We start from the raw sequence: 22,383 nt of genomic DNA on the forward strand, positions 1-22,383 counted from the left end.
CATCTAGAAGACTATGGGTGTGTGATCCACAAGACAAGAGATGGCTTGCAGAGCTCATAACGATCAAAAAATTTGGTGATCATCGACCATTTCAGATTCACATTCATGAGGAACTAAGACGATCGTGCCAATAACCCGACGTGTTAATTGTCTGAGTTCATATATTATTATTATTTGGGTTTTCTTTAACTTGTCTATTTTCTAGCACCCCATGCTTGATGCAATGAATAAAATTAAGTTAGAATATCGTTCTTGATGCAATGAATAAAATTACACCAAAAATTACATAATCGGTAATAAAGATAGCCAGCTGATCCATGTTGATTTCAAAGTTTTTTATTCAATATTACTGAAGCTCATAGTGACAATAATAACAATTAACCACATATTTAGATCTTTTTTTTTGTCATAAAACACCACTCTGTTCTAGTAATGAAAATACAATTTAAAATCATAGTCTTATGTCCCTAAAGAAACTATTACAGAAAGGAAAAAAAAAAAACCCTCCAGAAGAGCTGCATAACAAATTATGCAGCTTTAAATAATACCTCTAATCGAGCCGGAATTACAACTGATCAAAATGTGATAATCACGGGGGAAAATCATTATCATTACATTAATGAAAATGACAAGTATAAGACATTCAATGGCAGCTGCTACATGGAAATTAAGAGAGCTCAAGCCCACAGATGTTGATGGAGACATGTATCATTCGTCTTCCACAAATGCTATGCATTTCTTTCGAGTTCCAGACGTTATTCTTAAACAAAAGACTTTAGCCTATCAGGATGTTCTGAATGTAGCCGATTAAGATTTATGGTTACTCCCACAAGGCTTCTTCGGTCTTAGACTTGCCTTTCCTACGACCAAATTGTTTGGCAGTCTTGCTCACCAAAAGCTTCAAACCTACTTCCAGTGTGATCTCCTTAGGGTCTAAACGCTGCAATAATGATAAAGAACCAGTTGTAAAAGATCACTTAAACGAAAAGGCCAGGGAAACAATAAAAACGAGGGAATAAATATGCAGTTAAATCTACTTTTGAATGTTACAAATATTAACAGAAACAATTATAAGAATGTCAGTTATTAATAATATACCAAAACATTTGGGCATACACAACAACAAATCTTACAGTACTTGATAGTTTCTAAATTTGAACTGGCTAGGCAATGTGCTGCTGCTACAGGGGAAAAGAAACAAATATAAATCGTCCACAAAGTGGCATGCTCACAATGCCGTCAGGTGCTGAATGTGAATATATTCATAACCTGTGCCAACTGATGACCAGCAAAACCCTGTGACTACACATGATGTCCATGGAATTGGTTGGTAAAATATAGGCCAAACATAAAATTTGTACCATCGACTTATTGCACAAAATCACCTCTTAAGTACAAATGCAAACCACAATCAGTTCTCCATGAAACCAAACGTCTTTGAGGTTCTTAGCTTATATAGAAAGAATAAATTTGATTTTGCTTCTCAGTTTGTCTTAACGGGAAGATGCCAGATCATTGCATGGGATCAAATCCCATCTTCACTATTTATCCTTTGCACAAATAAATGTCTTAATGGGTGGAAATAAGTGGGGCAATAACATGCATTAGAGGAAAGAACACTTCAATCTTTACTAGGATTTGATGAAATATAGTTCACAGACACAAATCTATTCATACAACACTACCTTGTTACAGGCATTATATATCTTATTAAGATGACCTTCCATCAACCCTTCATGGACCATACTAACAGTAAAAAAGGAGCCTTTTAAGTTATCTCCATGCTTTCTAGACTACTAGAAGTTAAAGTGATTTGTTTATGTTATAGGAAAATGACATGGCAGACACATTGACTCCAGTGACCGACACCTCAGCTCCATGCGGCAGACACGCCGACTCTCATGGCCGACACCTCGGCACCATGTGGCAGGCACGACGATGCCACGTGATGACACATCAACTCCTATGGCCGACACCATGGCACCATGTGGCCAACACGCCAACTCCAATGGCCGACACCTCGGCTCCTAATTGTCACGACCTTAGCTGGAATTGCCTAAGGCGTGAGGCACCTTTGCGGCCAAGACGCGAACTTAGCTTGCGTTGCCTAAGTCGCGCTTTGCCCTTGCGATATTGCTCCGCAAAGATCAGCCCACTTGCAACCTCTCGCAGGTCCCGAAGGACCTGTAAAAGAGAAAGTTGATTAGTTTGAAAGAACGAGCAACGGACAAATCCTGAAGTCTCGCGAAAAGGGGAACCTTTACAAGCAATTCAATGAGCACCTTGCGTGCACAAGAGAAAAGAGGGAGAGGGGGAAAACAAGGGCTTTAGAAGGTTGAACGAACAGCTGCAAGCCCACAAATAGCTGCTCACCGAGTCCCGGGCACGACAACAAGTTCCCGTCAAGGCAACGTGCGAACTTACGAATGAGTGTTCAACACCCGGTACTATACCGAAGCCCCATCTAGCCCTGTGCCACCCGGGGGGTTCCAAGGGGCTGAGATGGCTGACGTTTTGGTGAGCGAAGGCAGATTCCAGAAATCAGCCCGTGGCACACGAAAATGGAGCTGTTTTGGGGCTGTTTTGCTCGGTTCGGTGAGCGGTCGCTTTGTAACGCTGCAGCTTGTTCGAACTTACATTTTTACAAGCAAAATGACTCAAAACCAAGGCAAAACAGGCTGCCAAGTAGCTGTACATGTACTTGCGGGTGCGCGACGACCGTTCGTGACATAATGGTAGACGAGATGATGCCACGTGGCTGAAATGCTGACTCCTGCAGCTAACACCTTGTTTGATCAGGGACGATCTCAACACCATTCAACAAGTTTGATTGATCCCTATCCAAGGACCCTTTGAAGACTTAAAGCCCTATTTGGCCAACTAAAGCCCAAGTCCCAGTAGCCCACTCACCTCAATCCAAGTCCTAATAGCAGTCGGATTAGGGCACCTCTCACTCAAATAGGGATAGCCACCAAGCAAGGGGGTTACAACGACCTTACAAGGAAAGTACTAGCTATGAGTGCCCTACAAGGAAAGCCCTTAAATCCTAAGGACTTGGGGCAGCCCTCACCCTATAAGACAAGGGGTGTGCTACCATCTAAAGGGAATAAGAAAGAAGTCTCCAATAAAAGTCCAACCGGCCCTAGCTATTCCAACCTCAGAAGAGAGAAGCGACGAGAGGAAATGAGAGAAGGGAGGAGTTTTGTGAGGTGCTGCCCATCCTTCCAATTGCAGACTTCTTCCTCAAGTTCCAACAGCCAAAACCTTGCATCAAGGCTTCGTCTAGCTGCTATAAGAAGTCCCCAACACTTGTTGCTTGTTATCGAACCCAGGTGCTATCCACAGACAACCTGTGCCCTACATGCCTCTTAGTCACATTTCGTACTTCTAATTTCGTTGCTTTATGTCTTGTAATCAAAACGTTTAGCTTTACAAGCAATAGAGGTTATTTTCTTTCAGTTTTACGCTACCTTTCTATGATAGTTCTCTCCTCCGCCAAAACTTCCATTCAAAAGGTGATATAGAGTCGACGGATCGTCGAACTCGAATCTCGTACGGTTCACTGGCTCCACGTAGAAAACACCACGACACCCCCTTGGCATCATACAAACAAGTCCAATGCCCCGTAAAATAGAATTAGCTAACCGTGCCTGATCAATGCCACGTATTGAAGAGTTATGTATGGTGTGGTTTACTAGCAGTTACAATCGGGTTTAACACCCCCATAATCACACAAGCCACGTAATGAATGGACATAACAACTCCGAACAACCACTATAAAAGATGGGCTCCCAAGTACATCACAAGCCATTGAAGGTATACATCTAACCTATCTGACTTATTGATTGACTTAAGCATTGGAGGGACATTATCGAGAGAACCCCGACGTAGTCTTTATAGGATTTGGATGACTCTCAAAGGAGTTCACCTTGAGACCGGCTCAGAAAGGGAACCAGGTTCGATCTAAAGCAACTTAAGCTGGCGCTAGAAGGGCCAACTAGGATGTCCCAAGGGAACCTTGTAGGGCCATCTTGGTTGAATCCCGAGGACTTGAGCCCGAATGGGATAAGTTCGACAACGTCGAATGCCCCCTTGCCGAACCCCCATAGTATCAATGATCCCCGATCAGCGACAACTTAGGGTGACGACCAGCCCTAATCCACCTATCCAAATCCCTAACCCTAATCTCTTTCGACAACTTTTCCAAGACTCAGCCTTCAACTAGCCACTCCCACCCCAACAAATGGCATAACCAAGACCCACAACAATGAACATTCCTACTTAAAACTTGCACACTCTAGTTCAACAAGTGTAGGTTTTAACAGGAATAGTCCAAAGTCCAAACCATAGTTCCATACCTCAATTAGCCCAATTAACCCAACAAGCACCAACAGCTCCATTCACTCTACTATTCCCACTTCCTAGCTCCAATTTCACCACCCACCCCTACCTAGAGCCTAGCAATGGAATCACGCCCAACCAATCTTCCACTAGAAGTGCATTTTCCTTCACCGATTCGGGCTCCAAATCATTGGAGCCAGAAATTCAAAACAAATCGATCGTATAGTCAAAGATATCTTGGCCTAAGTTCGTGATCACCTCAACAAGATGGATTAAAGACTCGAAGATATTTGGAGGCAGAAAAACAGGGGAAGCAACCAGAAGTGAAGTCGTAATTACAATCCCCCTTTGTGAAAGATATAAATGACAAACCGATTCTGCAAGGCTTTCGATTACCCACTCTAGGCTTGTATAATGGGAAGTCTGACCCTCGAAACACATCACACCATTCAACTACCAAATGACACTTTATGGTACCATAGACTTCCTCATGTGTCGAACTTTCCCCGTGACACTAAGGGGCATGGCGTGGGAGTGGTTCGTTAAACTCCCTCCTGAGTTGATTTCATCCTTTAGTCAACAGGCGAGAGAATTCAAACTCAATTTTGTCAACTATAGACTCCTAAAAAGGACAACTAATTCTCTTTATGACATACGACAAGAAGAAAAATAATAGTTGGAAAGCTACACAAGGAGATTTATTGAGGAAGTACATTTGGTCGCAGACCTAACTCCCTTTATCCTTATCAATGCATATATTAATGGCCTTCAATTCTCGAGGTTTTTCTACAAAATCCTTGCATAACCTCCAACAATATCTAGACAACCTAAAGGTCATTCAGATCATCATTACAATCTTGTCGAACTATCAGAATCCACACGATTGCCACATGTGGGACTGAGATCTCGCCACGTTGACCCAATCGCAGTGATTACGAAGCATGACCAGTTGTCAAATCATGCCCAAATCTACTCGCTCGCTGAAGGAGGCATGTTATGCACACCACCATACATCGCCACGCCTGCTCTAGTCAGCCCATAGTGCGCCACCACGCTCGGCCCAATTGTTCCACCTTTGCCACTGCACCCGACCCAATCGACCCATTGTGCGCCGCCACGCCCAACCCAATTGGCTCATCGTTCTCTATATTAATTGGCCTAGTTGGCCCACCGTGCACCTTTGCACCTGGCCTAGTCGACCCACCAAGCGCTTCTTCCCAACCTGATCTCACTACACTCCCCAGCTTAAGAAGTGAGGGAGCATGTGTTATAGGAAAATGATGTGGCAAATACAATGAAGCCACATGGCTGACATGCCGACTCCTGTGGCTAACACCTCAACTCCATGTGGCAGACATGATGATGCCACATGGTTGACATGTCAACTCCACGTAGCAAACACCACGATGCCATGTGGTTGACACGCCGACTCCCGTGATCGACACCTCGACTCCACGTGGTAGACACGATGACGTCACGTGACCGAAACACCAACTCTTGTGGCCGACACCCTAGCTCCACGTGGCAAACACCACGACACCACCTTGGCATCATGCGAACAAATCCAACGCCCTATAAAATGGAATTAGCTAGCCGTGCCCAATCAATGCCATGTGTTGAAGAATTACGTACCTTGGGTTCAGTGCAAGCTAATGGTGGTTACGACCAAGTTTAACGTCCCCACGATCGCACGAGCCATGTAATGAACAGACGTAACGGTTTTAAGCAACCACTATAAAAGGTCTCCCAAGTATGTTATAGACCACTGAACATATACATTCGACCTGTCCAACTTGTTGACTGACCTAAGCATTAGAGGAGTATTGTCGATAGTGCTCCAATGTAGTCTTTGTAGGATTCGAATAACTCTCAAAGGAGTTCACCTTGAGACCGACTCGGGAAGGGAACCAAGTTGGATCCGAAGTAGCTTCTAGCTCAGACAAGCAAAAACTGCTCTAACAATTATTTATGCCTCGAAGCTTGACATTCAAATCACTGTATGCTTCAAGATAAAGCTAGCCATGATTGTAAATATTGTAAATTCATTAACAAGATACAAACCACAATATGATCCAACAAGCACTTACCAAGTGCTCACCTAGGTGCTCGGGCGAGCTAAGGCACGGCCCAAGCGCCTCAAACCTAGTTGAGCGAGGCACCTTTGCTTGGGTTCGCCCAAGCGAACCCAGGCATAGTGAGTGCAACATACATCAAATTTGTTAGACCTGAGTTTGACTCAAAGAGCCCAACTTGAGCTTGATTGAAACCAGAATCATGTCTTGGTTTGCTCAATTGATTAAGGCTGGTTTATTATGTTCTCTCCCAATCACCCCCACCCTTGACGCATTCCCCTCCCTACGACAATATTTAAACCATAACTACTACTAGCTTGCCGCCTATTCATTGACGGTTGCTTCTCCATCGCCAAGCCGCCCTAGCCTAGTTGTGCTAGACCGAGCAATCAGATCGCACCCACCTTTGCTCTCATATGCCTATCTCTTCTCCACCTTTCTCTGCCTCTATTTTCCATCATAGAGCATCATATGTGAGCAACCCGATGACACGGGAGTATCTAATTTGCTACAATCTGTTCATATGGACCTTGCTGATGATATGATATTTTTTTCAGCCAATAATATTGCCTCATAATCTTCAACTCAGCCCACTCAGATAAGACAGCTCATCAACATATTCCCTACACAAAGGTAAAGCTGTTTCAAGGTGCTTTTCTTCATGATTAAGGAATGCATTAAAGGAGTTGGTTAACAGTTGTAAAACACTTAATTTCGAAATTTCCTATGCATGAAGTGTTGTTTCATGCACTAGCATTTATTTTGGTGTTTAGGACTTAGAAAGGACTTTAAAAACTAATGATATTTTGGCAGAAGCTCTCTTGGAGTACTCCCATAAACTCTGTATCTCTTGGATGCGTCCTTGAGTGGTGAGTCTTTTATTTTCTAGTTCTGTATCCTAGTTTAATTTATATTGGGTGGTGAACTTTCTGTATCCCATTGTAATTTTAAACTTGGTGGTAAGCTACTTTTCGTTTTTTATCAAAGTTGCTTCGTTAGTTCGCTCCTTCTTTATTCGACAAACTGTACTATCGATTTTCTTTCAAATTCTATTCTACTACACCCCCCCCCCCAATTCTGCATCATACTGGTATCAGTTTGGTATCAGAGCTAAAGGTTATAGATCATGACACGGCGGAATGGAAAAGATATAGTTGGTGAAGGTAGTGACCATGAAGATGATGCTGAATCGTTGAGGCTGCAGCTACGAAGATTGCTACGTAGTCTACAAGAAAAAAAATGAAATAATTGAAGAACTTCGAAGTAGACACAACCAGCATGAAAATGATGTCCATGAATTTACTTCTGATGATGATACACACCTCCTCATCCAAGGGAGTCGAGAAGATTTCACACAAGGCATGAAGTCCAAGATGAGTGGCAGAATAAATATAACCCAAGATTGGAGATTCCAGAATTTGAAGGTAAAATAAATGTTGATGACTTTATCGATTGGCTTAATACAGTAGAAAGAATTTTCGATTTTCATGAACCACCAAAACAAAAGAAGGTCAAACTTGTGGCACTCAAACTCAGACGGAATCAATCTTTTTGGTGGGAAAATCTGAAGAAACAGAGAGACTGTGAGGGGAAGAGTAAAATCGTGACATGGGAAAAAATGAAAAGGAAGCTGAAGAGAAAATATTTATCAAATAATTATAAGCAAGATATCTTTCTCAAAATCCATTATTTCAAGCAAAAAGATCTTAGTATGGAGGAGTACACTGCAGAATTCGATAATATGATGTTAAAAGAAGAGCTTGTGAAACCGGAAGAGCAAACAATTGCAAGATACTTAGGAGGAGATTGCTAAAGTGGTTCAACTACAACCATATTGGTCTTTAAATGATGTGAGCAAGCTGGCATTCAAAGTTGAAAAACAACAGAAGTTTGAAAAGAGTTATCGATATGGTTCAAAAGAAGGATATACAAAAGGAGGAAGTTCAAAGCCTACTATCCAAAGTAAGGTGATTTCGAAGGTGCAAGAAAAGGGTGATGAATCTGCTGGCAGTAAAAAAAACACCTAACTCTTCTACCCCAAGTGGCCAAAAATGCTTCAAATGTCATGGTTTTGAGCATATTGCTTCAGATTGTCCAAATAGGAGGATTGTAACTTTGGTTGAAAATCATAGTGATGGAGGAGAAGATAAAGCCGATGACGAACCAAAATACAATGATGATGAGGAAGAGATTACTTATGCTGATCATGGTTTGTCTATTGTATTGCAACGTAGCTTACAAGTATCCTATGTGGCCGAGGATGAAAGTTGAGTGAGAAAAAATGTGTTTCACACTAAATGCACTTCTCTTGGCAAGGTGTGCTTGGTGATCATTGACAGCGGCAACTTTGAAAACGTGGTATCATTGACATCAAGGTAACTAAAATATGTTTAGTTTCATTTTCTATTGGCAAGTATTATAAGGACGAAGTATGGTGTGATGTTGCTCCTATGGATACTTGTCATTTGCTGTTGGGAAGACCTTAGCATTATGATAGAAGGGTGTTGTATGACGGCTACAAACATACTTATTCTTTTAAGGTGAATGAAAAAAAGATTATCTTAGTTCCATTACAACCTTCTGAAATCAGCGCACCAAAGGCGGAAGTTAGTGCTTTTATGTCCTATGGTGAATGCAAAGGAGAATTAGAAAAGGGTGGTCATGTTATGGCTCTAGTGGTAGTAGAGGAGAATGAACAACATAAGGAGACACCGACAATCATGAAACCAATCCTAGAGGAATTTCAAGATGTTATACCGAAAGAGATTCCACATGGCCATCCACCTTTGAGAGGCATCCAGCATCACATTGATCTTATTCCGGGGGCTATTCTACCTAATAAAGCAACATACAGAATGAGTCCCAAGGAGCATGAAGAACTTTAAAAGCAAGTTGATGAATTGGTGAAAAAGGGGTTAATTCAAGAGAGCATGAGTCCTTGTGCAGTTCCCGCCTTGTTGGTGCCTAAAAAGGATGGTTCTTAGAGAATGTGCGTGGATAGTCGCACCATCAACAAAATCACAGTAGACTATCGTTTTCCTATTCCAAAGTTAGACGATTTACTTGATCAATTGTGTGGTGCTTTTATTTTCTCTAAAATTGATTTGAGGAGTAGCTATCACCAAATAAGAATGAGGCCCGGAGATGAGTGGAAAACAACATTTAAACCTAGAGAAGGCTTATATGAATGGTTGGTTATGCCATTTGGGCTATCTAATGCTCCTAGCACTTTCATGAGATTTATGAATCACATACTTAAGCCATGCATTGGAATATTTGTTGTAGTTTACTTTGATGATATATTGGTGTACAGCAAGAGCGAAGAGGAGCATATGAATCATTTGAAAAAAATCTTTCTTATTTTGAGGCAACAAAAGCTTTATGCTAATCTAACGAAGTGTGATTTCTTTACATCTAGTATTGTGTTTTTGGGGTATGTTGTTTCAAAAGAATAAATCATGATGGATCAAAATAAGGTAGAAGCTATTCTCAATTGGCAAATACCTGCTTATTATATGATGTGAGGAGTTTCCATGGCTTAACTTCTTTTTATAGAAGATTCATCAAGAGTTTCAACTTTATTATCGCTCCAATCACCGAATGTCTAAAATCTAATAAATTCAAATGGACTAATAAGACTAATGACGCTTTTGAGCTTTTAAAAAGAAAGGTAACCGAAGCTTCTATCTTAGTTCTACCAAATTTTGACAATGTATTTTAGGTTAAATGTGATGCATCTAAAGTGGGAATTGGTGCTGTTTTGAGTCAAGATGGAAAGCCAATTGCATTTTTTAGTGAAAAGTTGAATGATACGAGAAAGAAATATTCTACCTATGACAAGGAGTTTTATGCTATTTATCGAGCTTTATCTCATTAGAGTCAATATCTTCTGGTCAAGTCATTTGTCCTATATTCTGATCATGAGGCATTAAAGTTCATTAATCACCAGCACAAGCTAAACAAGAGGCATGCAGCTTAGGTGGATTTTTACAATCTTATAATTTTACAATCAAACACAAATCTGGTGTTCAAAATGTAGTTGCTGACGCATTGAGCAGAAAGCATTCTTTATTATCAGCAATGAAAGTTAAAAGTGGTTGGATTTGAAACATTCAAAGATCTCTATGAGAATGATGTGGATTTCGACTTAATATGACAGAATTGCAAATCAAGTTCCTTACAACAATTTTCTATCTTTGATGGTTTTCTTTTCGAGCTAATGCTTTATGTGTTCCATCTTATTCTTTGAGACAAGTAATTCTAGCTGAAGCTCACGGTGGTGTTTTGGATAGACATTTCGGTAGAGACAAGACTCCAACCCTTGTTCAATCAAACTTCTATTGGCCAAAGATGTTTAGAGATGTGGAGAGACACATAAAGCAATGCCGAGTGTGTCATTTGGCAAAAAGAAAAAGTCAAAATTCTGGATTGTACACTCTATTGTCTGTGCCAAATGCTCCATGGGAAGATGTGAGTCTTGATTTCGTTTTGGAACTGTCAAGAACTCAAAGGAACAAAGATTCTATCATGGTTGTTGATAGATTTTCAAAAATGTCTCACTTTGTTCCCTGCAATAAATCGAATAGTGCATCTCATATTGCTGATTTGTATTTTAAAAAGATTGTTAAATTGCATGGTATTCCAAAAACTATGGTGTCTGATCGAGATTCAAAATTTCTTAGTTATTTTTGGAGAACTCTTTGGAGGAAGCTGGGTACTTCTTTGAATTTCAACAGCTCGCATCATCCACAAACTGATGGGCAAACTGAGGTAATGAACAGAAGCTTGAAAAATTTGCTTAGAAGTTATGTTGGCAAGAATATTAAGATCTCATTCTTTCACAAATTGAGTTTTCCTATAATCGTTCTATGCATCATTGTATTGGTAAGAGTCCTTTTGAGGTTGTTTATGGTGCTAATCCCGCTGGTCCTTTGGAATTCTTCCCTCATTCGTCAACTAAACAATTTAGTGGAGATGCTGATGAGAGAGTAAAACAAATAAATAAGCTACAAGAGGGTGTTAAAGCAAATATAGAAAGGCAAAATAAGAGGTACATGGAAGCTGCCAACAAACACAGAAAACATATGGAGTTTAATGTTGGTGATTTGGTCTAGATTCATCTAAGAAAGGAGAGGTTTCCACCAGGCAAATTTGAAAAATTGAAACCAAAAGCTGATGGTTCATTCAAAGTACTTAAGAGAATTGGTAAAAACGCTTATAAGATTGAGCTACCTGAAAATTACAGAGTGTTCCCAACATTTAATGTTGCTGATTTAAGTCCTTTTCACAATCATGCTGACGAAACAAACAAGGACTTGCGGACAATTCTTTTTCAACTAGGGGAGATTGACATGGGAGTGTCTAATTTACTACAATCTACTCATATGGACCTTGCTGATTATATGATATTTTTTCAGCTAATAATATTGCCTCATAATTTTCAACTCAGCCCACTCAGATAAGACAGCTCATCAGCATATTTCCTGCATAAAGATAAAGCAGTTTCAAGGTGCTTTTCTTCATGGTTAAGGAATGCATTAAAAGAGTTGGTTAGCAATTGTAAAACACTTAATTTCGAAATTTCCTATGCATGAAGGGTTGTTTCATGCACTAGTATTTATTTTAGTGTTTAGGGCTTAGAAAAGACTTTAGAAACTGATGATATTTTGGCAGAAGCTCTCTTAGAGTACTCCCATAAACTCTGCATCTCTTGGATGCGTCCTTGAGTGGTGAGTCTTTTATTTTCTAGTTTTGTATCCTTGTTTAATTTCTGTTGGGTGGTGAACTTTTTGTATCCCATTGTGATTTTAAACTTGGTGGTGAGCTACTTTTTGTTTTTTATCAAAGTTGCTTCGTTAGTTCGCTCCATCTCTATTCGACAAACTGTACTATCGGTTTTCTTTCGAATTCTATATTACTACACCCCTCCCCCCCATTCTGCATCACACTAGTATCACCCGAGGCCACACTCCATCAAACTCTGCCACATTTGTTGTTCGACACTGGCTCTCCATTGCCCTCTTTGTTTCCTCTACCTGCTACAGCTTCTCCATCTACCACTAGAGACAGCATGGTATGGCATCTCCCTTTTCTTCTTCCTATTTCCAATTTGAAGCACTCTTTAGCTGTTGTCTCCACTGGCCTCCCGATTCAGCATGTTACTAGATCGTTGCCATTGATGCTAACAAGTACAATCAGATCAAAAATGATTACCACTACCCTGTTTGGTAGCAGTCTTTGTTACATAGTGAAAAAACAACCCAAATATATTGATCTTAATAGCCTTCTAGGCACCATCAGACTACCTTCCACCTATTTGATATAAAACTCATGTCTGATTGAAATTTTTTCTAATGATTATCCTTATCCTTAATTATATTTTTTATAATTTTTATATGATGAGCGCCTAAGCAAGCTTCTAGCACCTATTTTGAAACCTTGGCACCTATTAGACCCAGTGCCTTTGCAAACACTGCCAACAAGTACTAGTACTGGATTTATCACCATGAAAACAGGCTGTGTTTCACTGCAATAAGCACCATATCAGTGAATTACTGACATCACATAAAATTTTTTGGACTGCAAAGAGCATATCATCCAATCCACTGACATTGGCACCTATAAATTTTGCTTTGTAAATTGCATGGCATGTGCCAAGGGTACAACACCTTATAATACTCCATGGTAATATATGTAGCCAACTTACTGCCTGCAGTCTATACACCCAATAATACCATAATCCTGTTTCTATATCAAATGCCCTTGATTACAGGTAGGGCAACATAAATTGTCAATCCTTGATCATCTAGTGGTTACAAAACTGTTATCAGTTTTAGGAAGCTGTAATTAGACTTGCAAATTTTACCAAGAAATACAACATCTAATAGAATTGAACATACCTTTGGCACCGGGGCAATAGTCCGCCGATGTCTAATTGAATATCCAAACTTGGAATAGGTCAACACAACAGGATGATTGTCCTCCGGATGGTTTCCCTATTTTCGAAATGTTTCCAATTCAGAACTGATAAAATGGGTAGAACACAAAGAAGCAATGACTGAGAAAATTTGGATCAAAAGTTTACCAAAGTTATGGGATACTGAAGCAGCTGAATAGCATCCTCTAATGTAAGAGCCTCAACATCTTTCACCTAAAATACATCAATTCCATCAGCTTCTTGATTCAAATATATTTATTTTCAGGGTCTTAATTAAATGTTTATGTTGCAATTACCAAAATTAAGACTGCTAAAAGTACAAGAAAAGAGAATTCATGAATCTAATTTCACAACAATAGTGTGCTAAAAGTTTCCCCCATAAGTGGGTAGAACAGAATCTAATATAAATCTAAATCAGCAAAAATCACCTATAACTTTTAGGTCAATTGAGCAATTGATACCAATTATAAGTGAGCTAACCATAAACAAACTCAAGTGTTAGGGAAAAAAAAATTTTACTCCTGAAGAATTCCCTTCTTATGTAGTGGCATGAAGTACCTTGGAGAGTCATGTTTCTCATTTCAGACAATCAAATGGATATGAAATTCATCAACATAACAAGGCAAGTAAAAAGCTAGCACAAGCATAATGTCAACATTCCTCTAACCAAGATCTGAAGTTCCGGCAACATTGGGTGTATCAGACCACCACCAGAACAGCGCATTTCATGCCATTTTGCCCCACTCAACTGCTTTGTTTCCAGTACAGTAAAACAAAAGAGAAAAAATAATCAAAACTGACCTTTAAACCCTACAAACCCTATCTACCTGTCTCCAAGCATCTTCTTCCCTTTTCCTTCCTCTCCATGAGGTTGCAGAAGGCAGCAGGATTCTAAGGGAACCCCTTTCCCAATGTGAAAAAGGTACCATTTCCGGGACCAGATTAGGCAACTTGGCCCTTCAAAATAATAAGGAAAAAATATGACACACCAGAACTATGAAACCAGCAAGTATCAATTCCTACCAGCCCAGAATTATCAAGTGACACATGATACACAACAAAACTTAATCCTCGCCTCAAAATACCATACCGAGTATCCTTTATCATCAGCCCATAATGATCATATTGTTCCAGTGTAACAGTGCTGGTTGGTCTTAACATATTAAACCATACTTATGTACTCTTATCAGCATTCCAATTTCCAATACATACTGTAACCATATTGGTTGTACATACTCATTGAATAAGATTCTACGCCGATGCCAGAATTTTATAACTTCTTTCTTGCTATCCAAAATGTAACTATTTCTTAAATATGTGATAGGTTCATTCTGTAATTTGTATAAGTTAATAAATTAATTATTAAATCTTTTATAAATGAAATTTTTTGACATATTAACTTCAATGGTCCAGTATCAGGTCTTGATCAAAGAAACTAAAAAATATTACTTTTGAATAATCCAATATCACACAAATCCGTAGGGCCTATTTTCTGACATTGCATCCAGCAGGCTAAGATCCTCGATTGTGTCAAAGGATTGAGGTGCGCATCTGTGGTTGTACCCAAAGATGGAAGACAACACGAGACACATCAAATTGGGATTGATCCAGACCATTAGTTCTAAGGAATCAGATTAGATAATGTATTGACTGATAACAAAACCACATACAATTGCTTAAAAGAATATATTAATGCAGAACTCACAGTAATTAGTAACGAACCTCAGAGAGAGAAGCTCTTTTTGGCACGAAACCCTGCCTGTCCTCACCCAATTGCACATAGTATCCATAAGGACCTTTCTTTAGATAAATCTATTGAGAAACAGGCTTAAGCATTAGTAAAACAGCAAATGTCAAGGATCAAGATGTAAAATATTAGGACTGGTACCTTTTCACTAGAACCAGGATTTAAGCCAAGCAACTTTGATGGAATTGGAAAGGACTTCTCTGAAGTATCCGTAGTACCAACCTCGTCATTGTCACTGAATAATGTGCTTGCAATATACCTGTGACATGAAATTAAATTAACTGAAATCTAGCTGTTCAATGAATAAGAAGAGAACCTTTAGAAGTGGCTTGTTAAATTTGAAAGTAAGAGATACACACACATAAAAATTTAATTGTCAGCAATAACTAAGAACATTAATTCTAGAAACAAAAAATATCTTTTTCTTCAAAGAAACAAACAGAGATAATCAGGGAATTATTCTCTACAAACAAAAGACATTGAGGTCTCTGAACACAGATCAGAGATAATAACAACTCTCATTCTCAAAACAAAGGAGCAACATATTAAATCCACATCAATCGCAATGGCATATGCTAATAAGAAACTAACATCATTGTATTTCTGTCAATTGCATTGAGGGCTTGTCTTTTCTGGATCAGCATGTACCATCATTGTTTTCCCACTTTGTTCTCTGTTTCGTTTTATGTATCGTTGTATCTGTACAAGTCCCTTAATTTCCTATCATCTAAAGTATAAAAAAGAATGCTATTTAAGAGAAGGTTCAACACTGAATACGCTACACATTACACATAATTGTAAAACTTTCTAAATAGCTGCTTCCCTAACATCTTGTACATGAGGCAAATAGACAGCAGCTGAAGAACCTAAAGATACCAATCATATCTTCACTTTTTAATTTACCATTAGTACAATACTGTTCCTTTTCATTTTTTGCATAGCTTGATTCTTGCAAAAGTCAATTCATTTTGCACCTGTATATATTCGTTCTTAAGGGTATTAACAACAAAAATCTAATAACATTATGCAAAATTCTATCATGGTGTCCATTTTCTAAATCTACAAAGAAGAACTAGATGTTGAATCACGGAACAAGATTCTGTCTATTCCTTCTCATTGAATTGTAAAAAACACCATCATATGCTTTCCAACTCAATTTCCATAAACAATATGAATTAACCTACATAAAGGATATCTTAAAGAAACTCACAACACTGTTAATGGAGGCTAAACTAGCAAGATCAGAAAGAAAAATAAATCATGTATACATCTCTACTGTAGAACTTAGGCCAACAAAAGTAATGAAAAAAAATCATTACATACTTGCATCTTGGATGTTGATTGCACCCAATAAAATAGCCAGCGCCAAACCTACTGACTTTAAACTTCAATGTCCCCTCAGAACAACTGCATAGTAAACAAAAGGCATGGTCCAGTTGCATTATATTTAATTTAAAAAATAATGCCACAAGTATAGTACAAGCTGAAGAGATACATTATGCAAAAAATTTAGAAGTTGAAATATAATGATTATGGAACTATGACAAACTGCAAAGAAAACATTAACTCAACATAATAGGATTTCCAGGCCGCATTTTGAGCACATGCAATCCTGATTTCCTCATATGGTCATGATGCACCCAACTGGTTTTGCCAATAATTTTATCAGTTTCTTTAAGGATATGATATATGGACATGTCCTTCACGAACACAACCAAATTCCCAAGGATTTTTAACAGAACTTGACATGATAAGCAGATCCGATGGAACATCTATGAACCAGTGAAGAAATTCCTTGGTGCTTAAAGCCAGGCAAGAAGAAGACTACTCTATATCTTGCTATTACACAATATTATTGTCTTAAACAATCAACAGTTTCCATGAAGTTGGATATTTATCAAGCAATTGAATCCAACAATTTATCTTCAGCAGTTTAGTTATTCACTTGAGACTTTATTTGTCTACAAGATTGATTAGGAAGTTACAAACTAAGAAGAGACTAATTGATGAGCTATTTCTATCACAACTTGTACCTTTAATCACTCCATATCAAGTCAAAATTCAGGACATGATAACTTGATAACTTTTTACTACTGACTTGGGTTTGAAATTCTCAGCCACAACACTAATTTTGTTGATTGGACATGTTTTGTGGGATTTGATCCATAGAATGGTAATCAGATTGTGTGATTTCAATTCTAGTGTTTAATTGGCGATAATTGGATTGCAAATCCCAATCATAGGGAATCCAATCCTACTTCTCTACCAAGTAAGATGGGAGTTCAGTTCCAATCCCAAAGACCTAATAGAAAAGAAATCCAAATAAAAATAATCATTGTTTATAACAAACTCACACCAACTAATATATATACCGCATAAAATCCCATGATTAAGGGATTCTAAATCCAATAATTAAGGGATTTTATAATCCCATAATTAAGGGAAACTTTCCCATATTTTGGGCTACTCAACCAGTATCAAATCAACCCATATTATAGGAAATGAATTAGAATGAAATATTGTATAGAATCAATTTCCTTAGTTGCACAAGTTGTAATTAGCCTATATATATCTTCCTTTGTATACAGAAAATATTAATAAATGAGAAAAATTATATTCTCTTGTGTTCATGGTATCAAAGTTGGGTTCCTATAAGAATAGTTTTTCTTCTTTCTTTCAACCTTAATTACTGAAAGTCTTTTCCTTTATTCTGCCACTCTCCAGATGAGCCCCAACTATTTCTACTTCTTTGTTTGCTTGTGAGGAACCTACACTACTATGTATGGAGGAGAGAAGATGAAACCAATGCTTCCATCTCCAATAAGCAACTTAGGTGACAATCCATCCTTGCTGATTATGATGCATAAACTCAATGGACAGAACTTTCTTCGTTGGTCTTGGTCCATAAAGTTGTATATTCAAGAAAGAGGAAAGATCAGCTATTTGACAAGATCAACAATGACACCTGTAGAGGATGATCCCAAGTTCGAAGTATGAGATTCTAAAAATTCCATGATTATATCATGGTTGATAAACTCTATGGAATCAAAAATTGGCCAAACATATATGCTTTTACCAACAGCAAAGGAATTATGGGCTGTTGTAGTCGAGACATATTTAGATATGGGGAATTCAACCCAAATATTTGAGATTACAAATAAGATCAGAGAGCTTAAACAAGGTAATACCAGTGTTACAAAAATTTTTAATACCTTGAACACACTGTGGTAAGAGCTTGATATTTTTTATGTTTTTGAGTGGTCATCTGCTGCTGATAGTACTTGATACATGAAAATTCTTGAGAGGGATCGAACCTTTCAATTTTTGACAGGTTTAAGCAAATAACTAGATGAAGTTCACGGACGGATACTGGGGAGGGATCCATTACCATCTCTCCAAGCTATATTATCCAAAGTTAGGAGAGAGGAAAGCAGAAGACAAGTCATGATAAGATCTTCCACTCCATCTGTGGTTGCAAAAAATTATGCACTTATTATGACAACTGAAATTAATTCTTCTGCTAATGCTATGCAATGTAATCAATGTAAGGGATATGACAAATGCAAAGTATGATGTGATTTTATCCTAAGATCCTAATCCTTCTCCTTCATCATTTTGCTCTTTGGCCAAGAACGGTAATTGTTTCATAGCTTTGTCTGCTTCTTTTGGTCTTAAAGCTTTTTGGATCATAGATTCAGGTGCAACAGGTCATATGACTAGCCTTTCATACTTGTTTTCCTCCTACACACCTTGTCCTAGAAAATCTAAAATAAAAATTACTGATGGATCACTTTCTTCTATAGTAGGAAAAGGGACAATTGCAATTTCAGATTCCTTTGTATTATATTCTGTGCTTCATTTCCCATTTCGTCTTGTAACTTGTTGTCTATTAGCAAACTCACAAAGGATTTGCATTGTGTTGCTAAATTCTTTCCTTCTCATTATGAATTTTAGGACCTCTATTCAAGGAAGATGATTGGCAGTGCTAAAGAGAGTAAAGGACTTTATTATCTTGAAGAGGACACTACTTGGAATAGACAAGCTCAGTTGACAATAAATAGTAACACTACAACTAGTAGTGAAATAATGTTGTGGCACTATAGACTAGGCCACCCAAGCTTTCCTTATCTGCAAAAGTTTTTACCTTCATTGTTCAGAAACAATATTAGTTCTCTATTTCAATGTGAAATTAGTCAATTTGCTAAATACCATCACACTGTTTTTCCTTCTTGACCTTACAAAGAATCCAAACCATTTAGTCTTATGCATACTGACATTTGGGGTCCTACTAAGTGACCAATTTTTTTGGAACCAAGTAGTTTATAACATTTATTGATGACCATACAAGAGTATATTGAGTTTACTGCTTAAAATAAAAATTCTAATGCTGAAAAAACTTTCAAGAATTTTAATACCAAGATCCAAAATCAATTCCAAGCAAAAAATTCAAGTTTTGAGAACTGATAGTAGAAAATACTTTAATACCATTCTCGGTTCCTACTTGTTAGAATATGAAATAATCCACCAATCTTCATGTGTTGATAGCAAGGTCTTCAATTTCTAATAATACTGCTCGTACCAGATGGTACATACCGGCCCGTCAGTAGACCAATACACGGACTGCTCGCTACCGAACAATATTATATATATATATATATATATATATAGAGAGAGAGAGAGAGAGAGAGGTGACGTCGCCTCGTTTTTCTACGACATCGCCCCGCATGGGGAGAAGAGAGGCAACGTCACCGAAAATTTTATTATTTTATTATTTATATATATATATATATATATATATATATCGACGGTATACCGCTCGGTATATAGTATCGTACCGCACCGAGCGAATGTCGAAACTCCGATACGGTATGATATTTCAATCCTTGGTTGATAGCCCCTAACAAAATGATATTGCAAAACGAAAAAATAGACACCTACTTGAAGTAGCATGCTCTTTTTTATTTACCACTTATGTTCCTAAATATCTTTGGGAAGATGTAATTCTTACTGTTTTATATTTGATTAATCAAATGCCTACCAGAATATTTATTTTTCAAACACTTCTTGATCGTTTATCTTCCATTTACCCATATGTGGAATTGTTTAACTCTCTTACACCAAAGATATTTGGGTGCATTGCTTTTATCCATTTTCATAACCATCATCAAAGTAAACTTGAACCTCGTGCATTAAAGTATGTGTTCATTAGCTATTCCTCGACTCAAAAAGGTTACAAATGTTATGATCCTATATTGAAAAATATATTTGTCACTATAGATGTCACATAATTTAAAAACCAAACATATTTCCAAAAGAATTCATCTTCAGGGAGAGAATTCTACCTAAGAAGATTGTTTTTAGGAACTCTCTACTAAACCCTATTTCCTTGTTAGTTCATCTCCTATTTTTACTCTATCAAACCTACCTAGCCAACAACTAACTAGTCCTATTAATACTCGTGAATCCAAATCTCTAACACCACACCCCAAATCTCCATCGCCACAATATGCTATTGGACAGTCTAGTTCAGGGAGAGATATCACTGTGAGTTTTGTATGTATTTAAGACAACGAAATCTAAAAAAGGTCAATGTTCACCCTCTTGAGTACTGCCAAGCAGGGTCTGCCATACCGAACCGTACCGCCCGGTACATACCAGTCCGACAGGTTGTCGGTACGTGGACCGCCTGTTACCGGTCCGAGTGCACTGTAGCACTGTAGCATTATAGCAGTGCTACAGTACTCGGCACATCTGGGTGTACCACTCGGTATACCGTACTGTACCGGTACCGAGCCCAAGTCGAAATACCGGTACGGTACGGTATTGCGAACCTTGCTGCCAAGAGTCTGAACTGACAGCAGATCCAGACATAGACATGGGTAACTCTATTCCTTCCTCTGATCTTGATGTTTCTATTGCCATTAGAATAGGAATTAGATCTTGTATGATACATCCTATATCTAAATATGTGCCCTATCATAGATTGTATCCAGCCTTTAAAGCTTTTACAATGCACTTGTCTAATTTAGAAATTCCAAAAAATATACAAGATGCTTTATTAATTCCAGAATGAAGAGAGGCAATTATGGAGGAGATGAGAGCTCTTCAAAAGAATGATACTTGGAGTGTGGTGCATCTGACAAAGGGGAAGAATCCAGTGGGATACAAACGGATGTTTATTGTTAAATATAAAGTAGATGATTATATTGAAAGATACAAAACCAAATTGGTTGCAAAAGGATTTACTCAAATATATGGTATTGACTACCAAGAAACATTTGCTCTACTTGCAAAACTAAATACTATTCGAGTATTGTTATCTCTTACAACTAATTTTGAATGACCTTTACATCAATTAGATGTGAAAAATATTTTTCTCAATGGAGAAATGGGGGAAGAAGTAAACATGGATCTACCACCTAGCTTTGAGAATTTGTATGGCTCAAATAAGGTGTGCAAGTTGAGAAGATCTCTTTATGATCTCAAGCAATTCCCACATGCATGGTTTCAGAGGTTCACAATGTCAGTTTGTAGCTATGGTTACACTCAAAGTCACTTGAACCGTACAATATTCTATAAACACTCAAATAACGGAGATATTGCTATTCTTATAGTTTATATGGATGATATTATCCTAACAGGCAATGATGTCTTAGAATTGGAGAAAAATTGAAGCATATTCTAGCCAAAGAGCTCGAAATTAAAGATCTTGGCCATTTAAAATATTTCTTTGGGATTGAAATAGCGAGATCAAAGAATGAGATATTTGTTTCACAAAGGAAATACACCCAAGACCTTCTAAAAGAAATAGGGATGCTTGGTTAGTTGGTTGTAAACCTATGGACACTCCAATAGAACTCAATCAAAAATTGGGATATCCTTCTCAAAGAGCCATGGTAAATGCAATCAAATATCATAGACTGGTAGGTAAGTTGATTTACTTATCTCATACCCGCTCAGACTTGGCATTTGCAGTGTGTAGTGAGTCAATTTATGCACTCACCCTATGAAGAACATTTAGAGACAGTATATAGGATCTTTAGATATCTGAAAAGGACTCCAAGCAAAGGATTATTATTCGAAAAGGACAATCATATGAGAATTGAGGCTTTCACTGATGCCGATTGGGCAGGATCAATAAGTGATAGAAGATCAACTTTAAGATATGGTACATTTGTTGGAGGTAATGTGGTGACTTGGAGGAGCAAGAAGTAGATAGTTGTTGCCAACAAGGATCGTCATGCCGTAACATACCGCTTGGTACGAGCGGTACATACTGATCCAAC

The 22,383-nt window shown here is 38.1% G+C and overlaps 1 protein-coding gene across 1 annotated transcript in view; it reads right to left on the bottom strand.

Moving 5' to 3' along the window:
* Positions 1-424: 424 nt before the first annotated feature.
* Positions 425-22,383, bottom strand: part of LOC135585242 (uncharacterized) — a 69,900-nt gene continuing 47,941 nt past the window's right edge. Inside the window, exons 17-22 of the mRNA XM_065127687.1 lie at positions 16,421-16,504; positions 15,239-15,356; positions 15,073-15,162; positions 13,498-13,563; positions 13,313-13,408; positions 425-940 (exon numbers count right to left, since the gene is read on the bottom strand). Of these exons, the coding sequence (XP_064983759.1) occupies positions 821-940; positions 13,313-13,408; positions 13,498-13,563; positions 15,073-15,162; positions 15,239-15,356; positions 16,421-16,504 (574 nt within the window). The 3' untranslated portion in view covers positions 425-820. The remainder of the gene's footprint in view (positions 941-13,312; positions 13,409-13,497; positions 13,564-15,072; positions 15,163-15,238; positions 15,357-16,420; positions 16,505-22,383) is intronic.

The sequence above is a fragment of the Musa acuminata genome, chromosome BXJ2-10 (genome assembly GCF_036884655.1).
Source record: "Musa acuminata AAA Group cultivar baxijiao chromosome BXJ2-10, Cavendish_Baxijiao_AAA, whole genome shotgun sequence".
Lineage (NCBI taxonomy): Eukaryota > Viridiplantae > Streptophyta > Magnoliopsida > Zingiberales > Musaceae > Musa > Musa acuminata.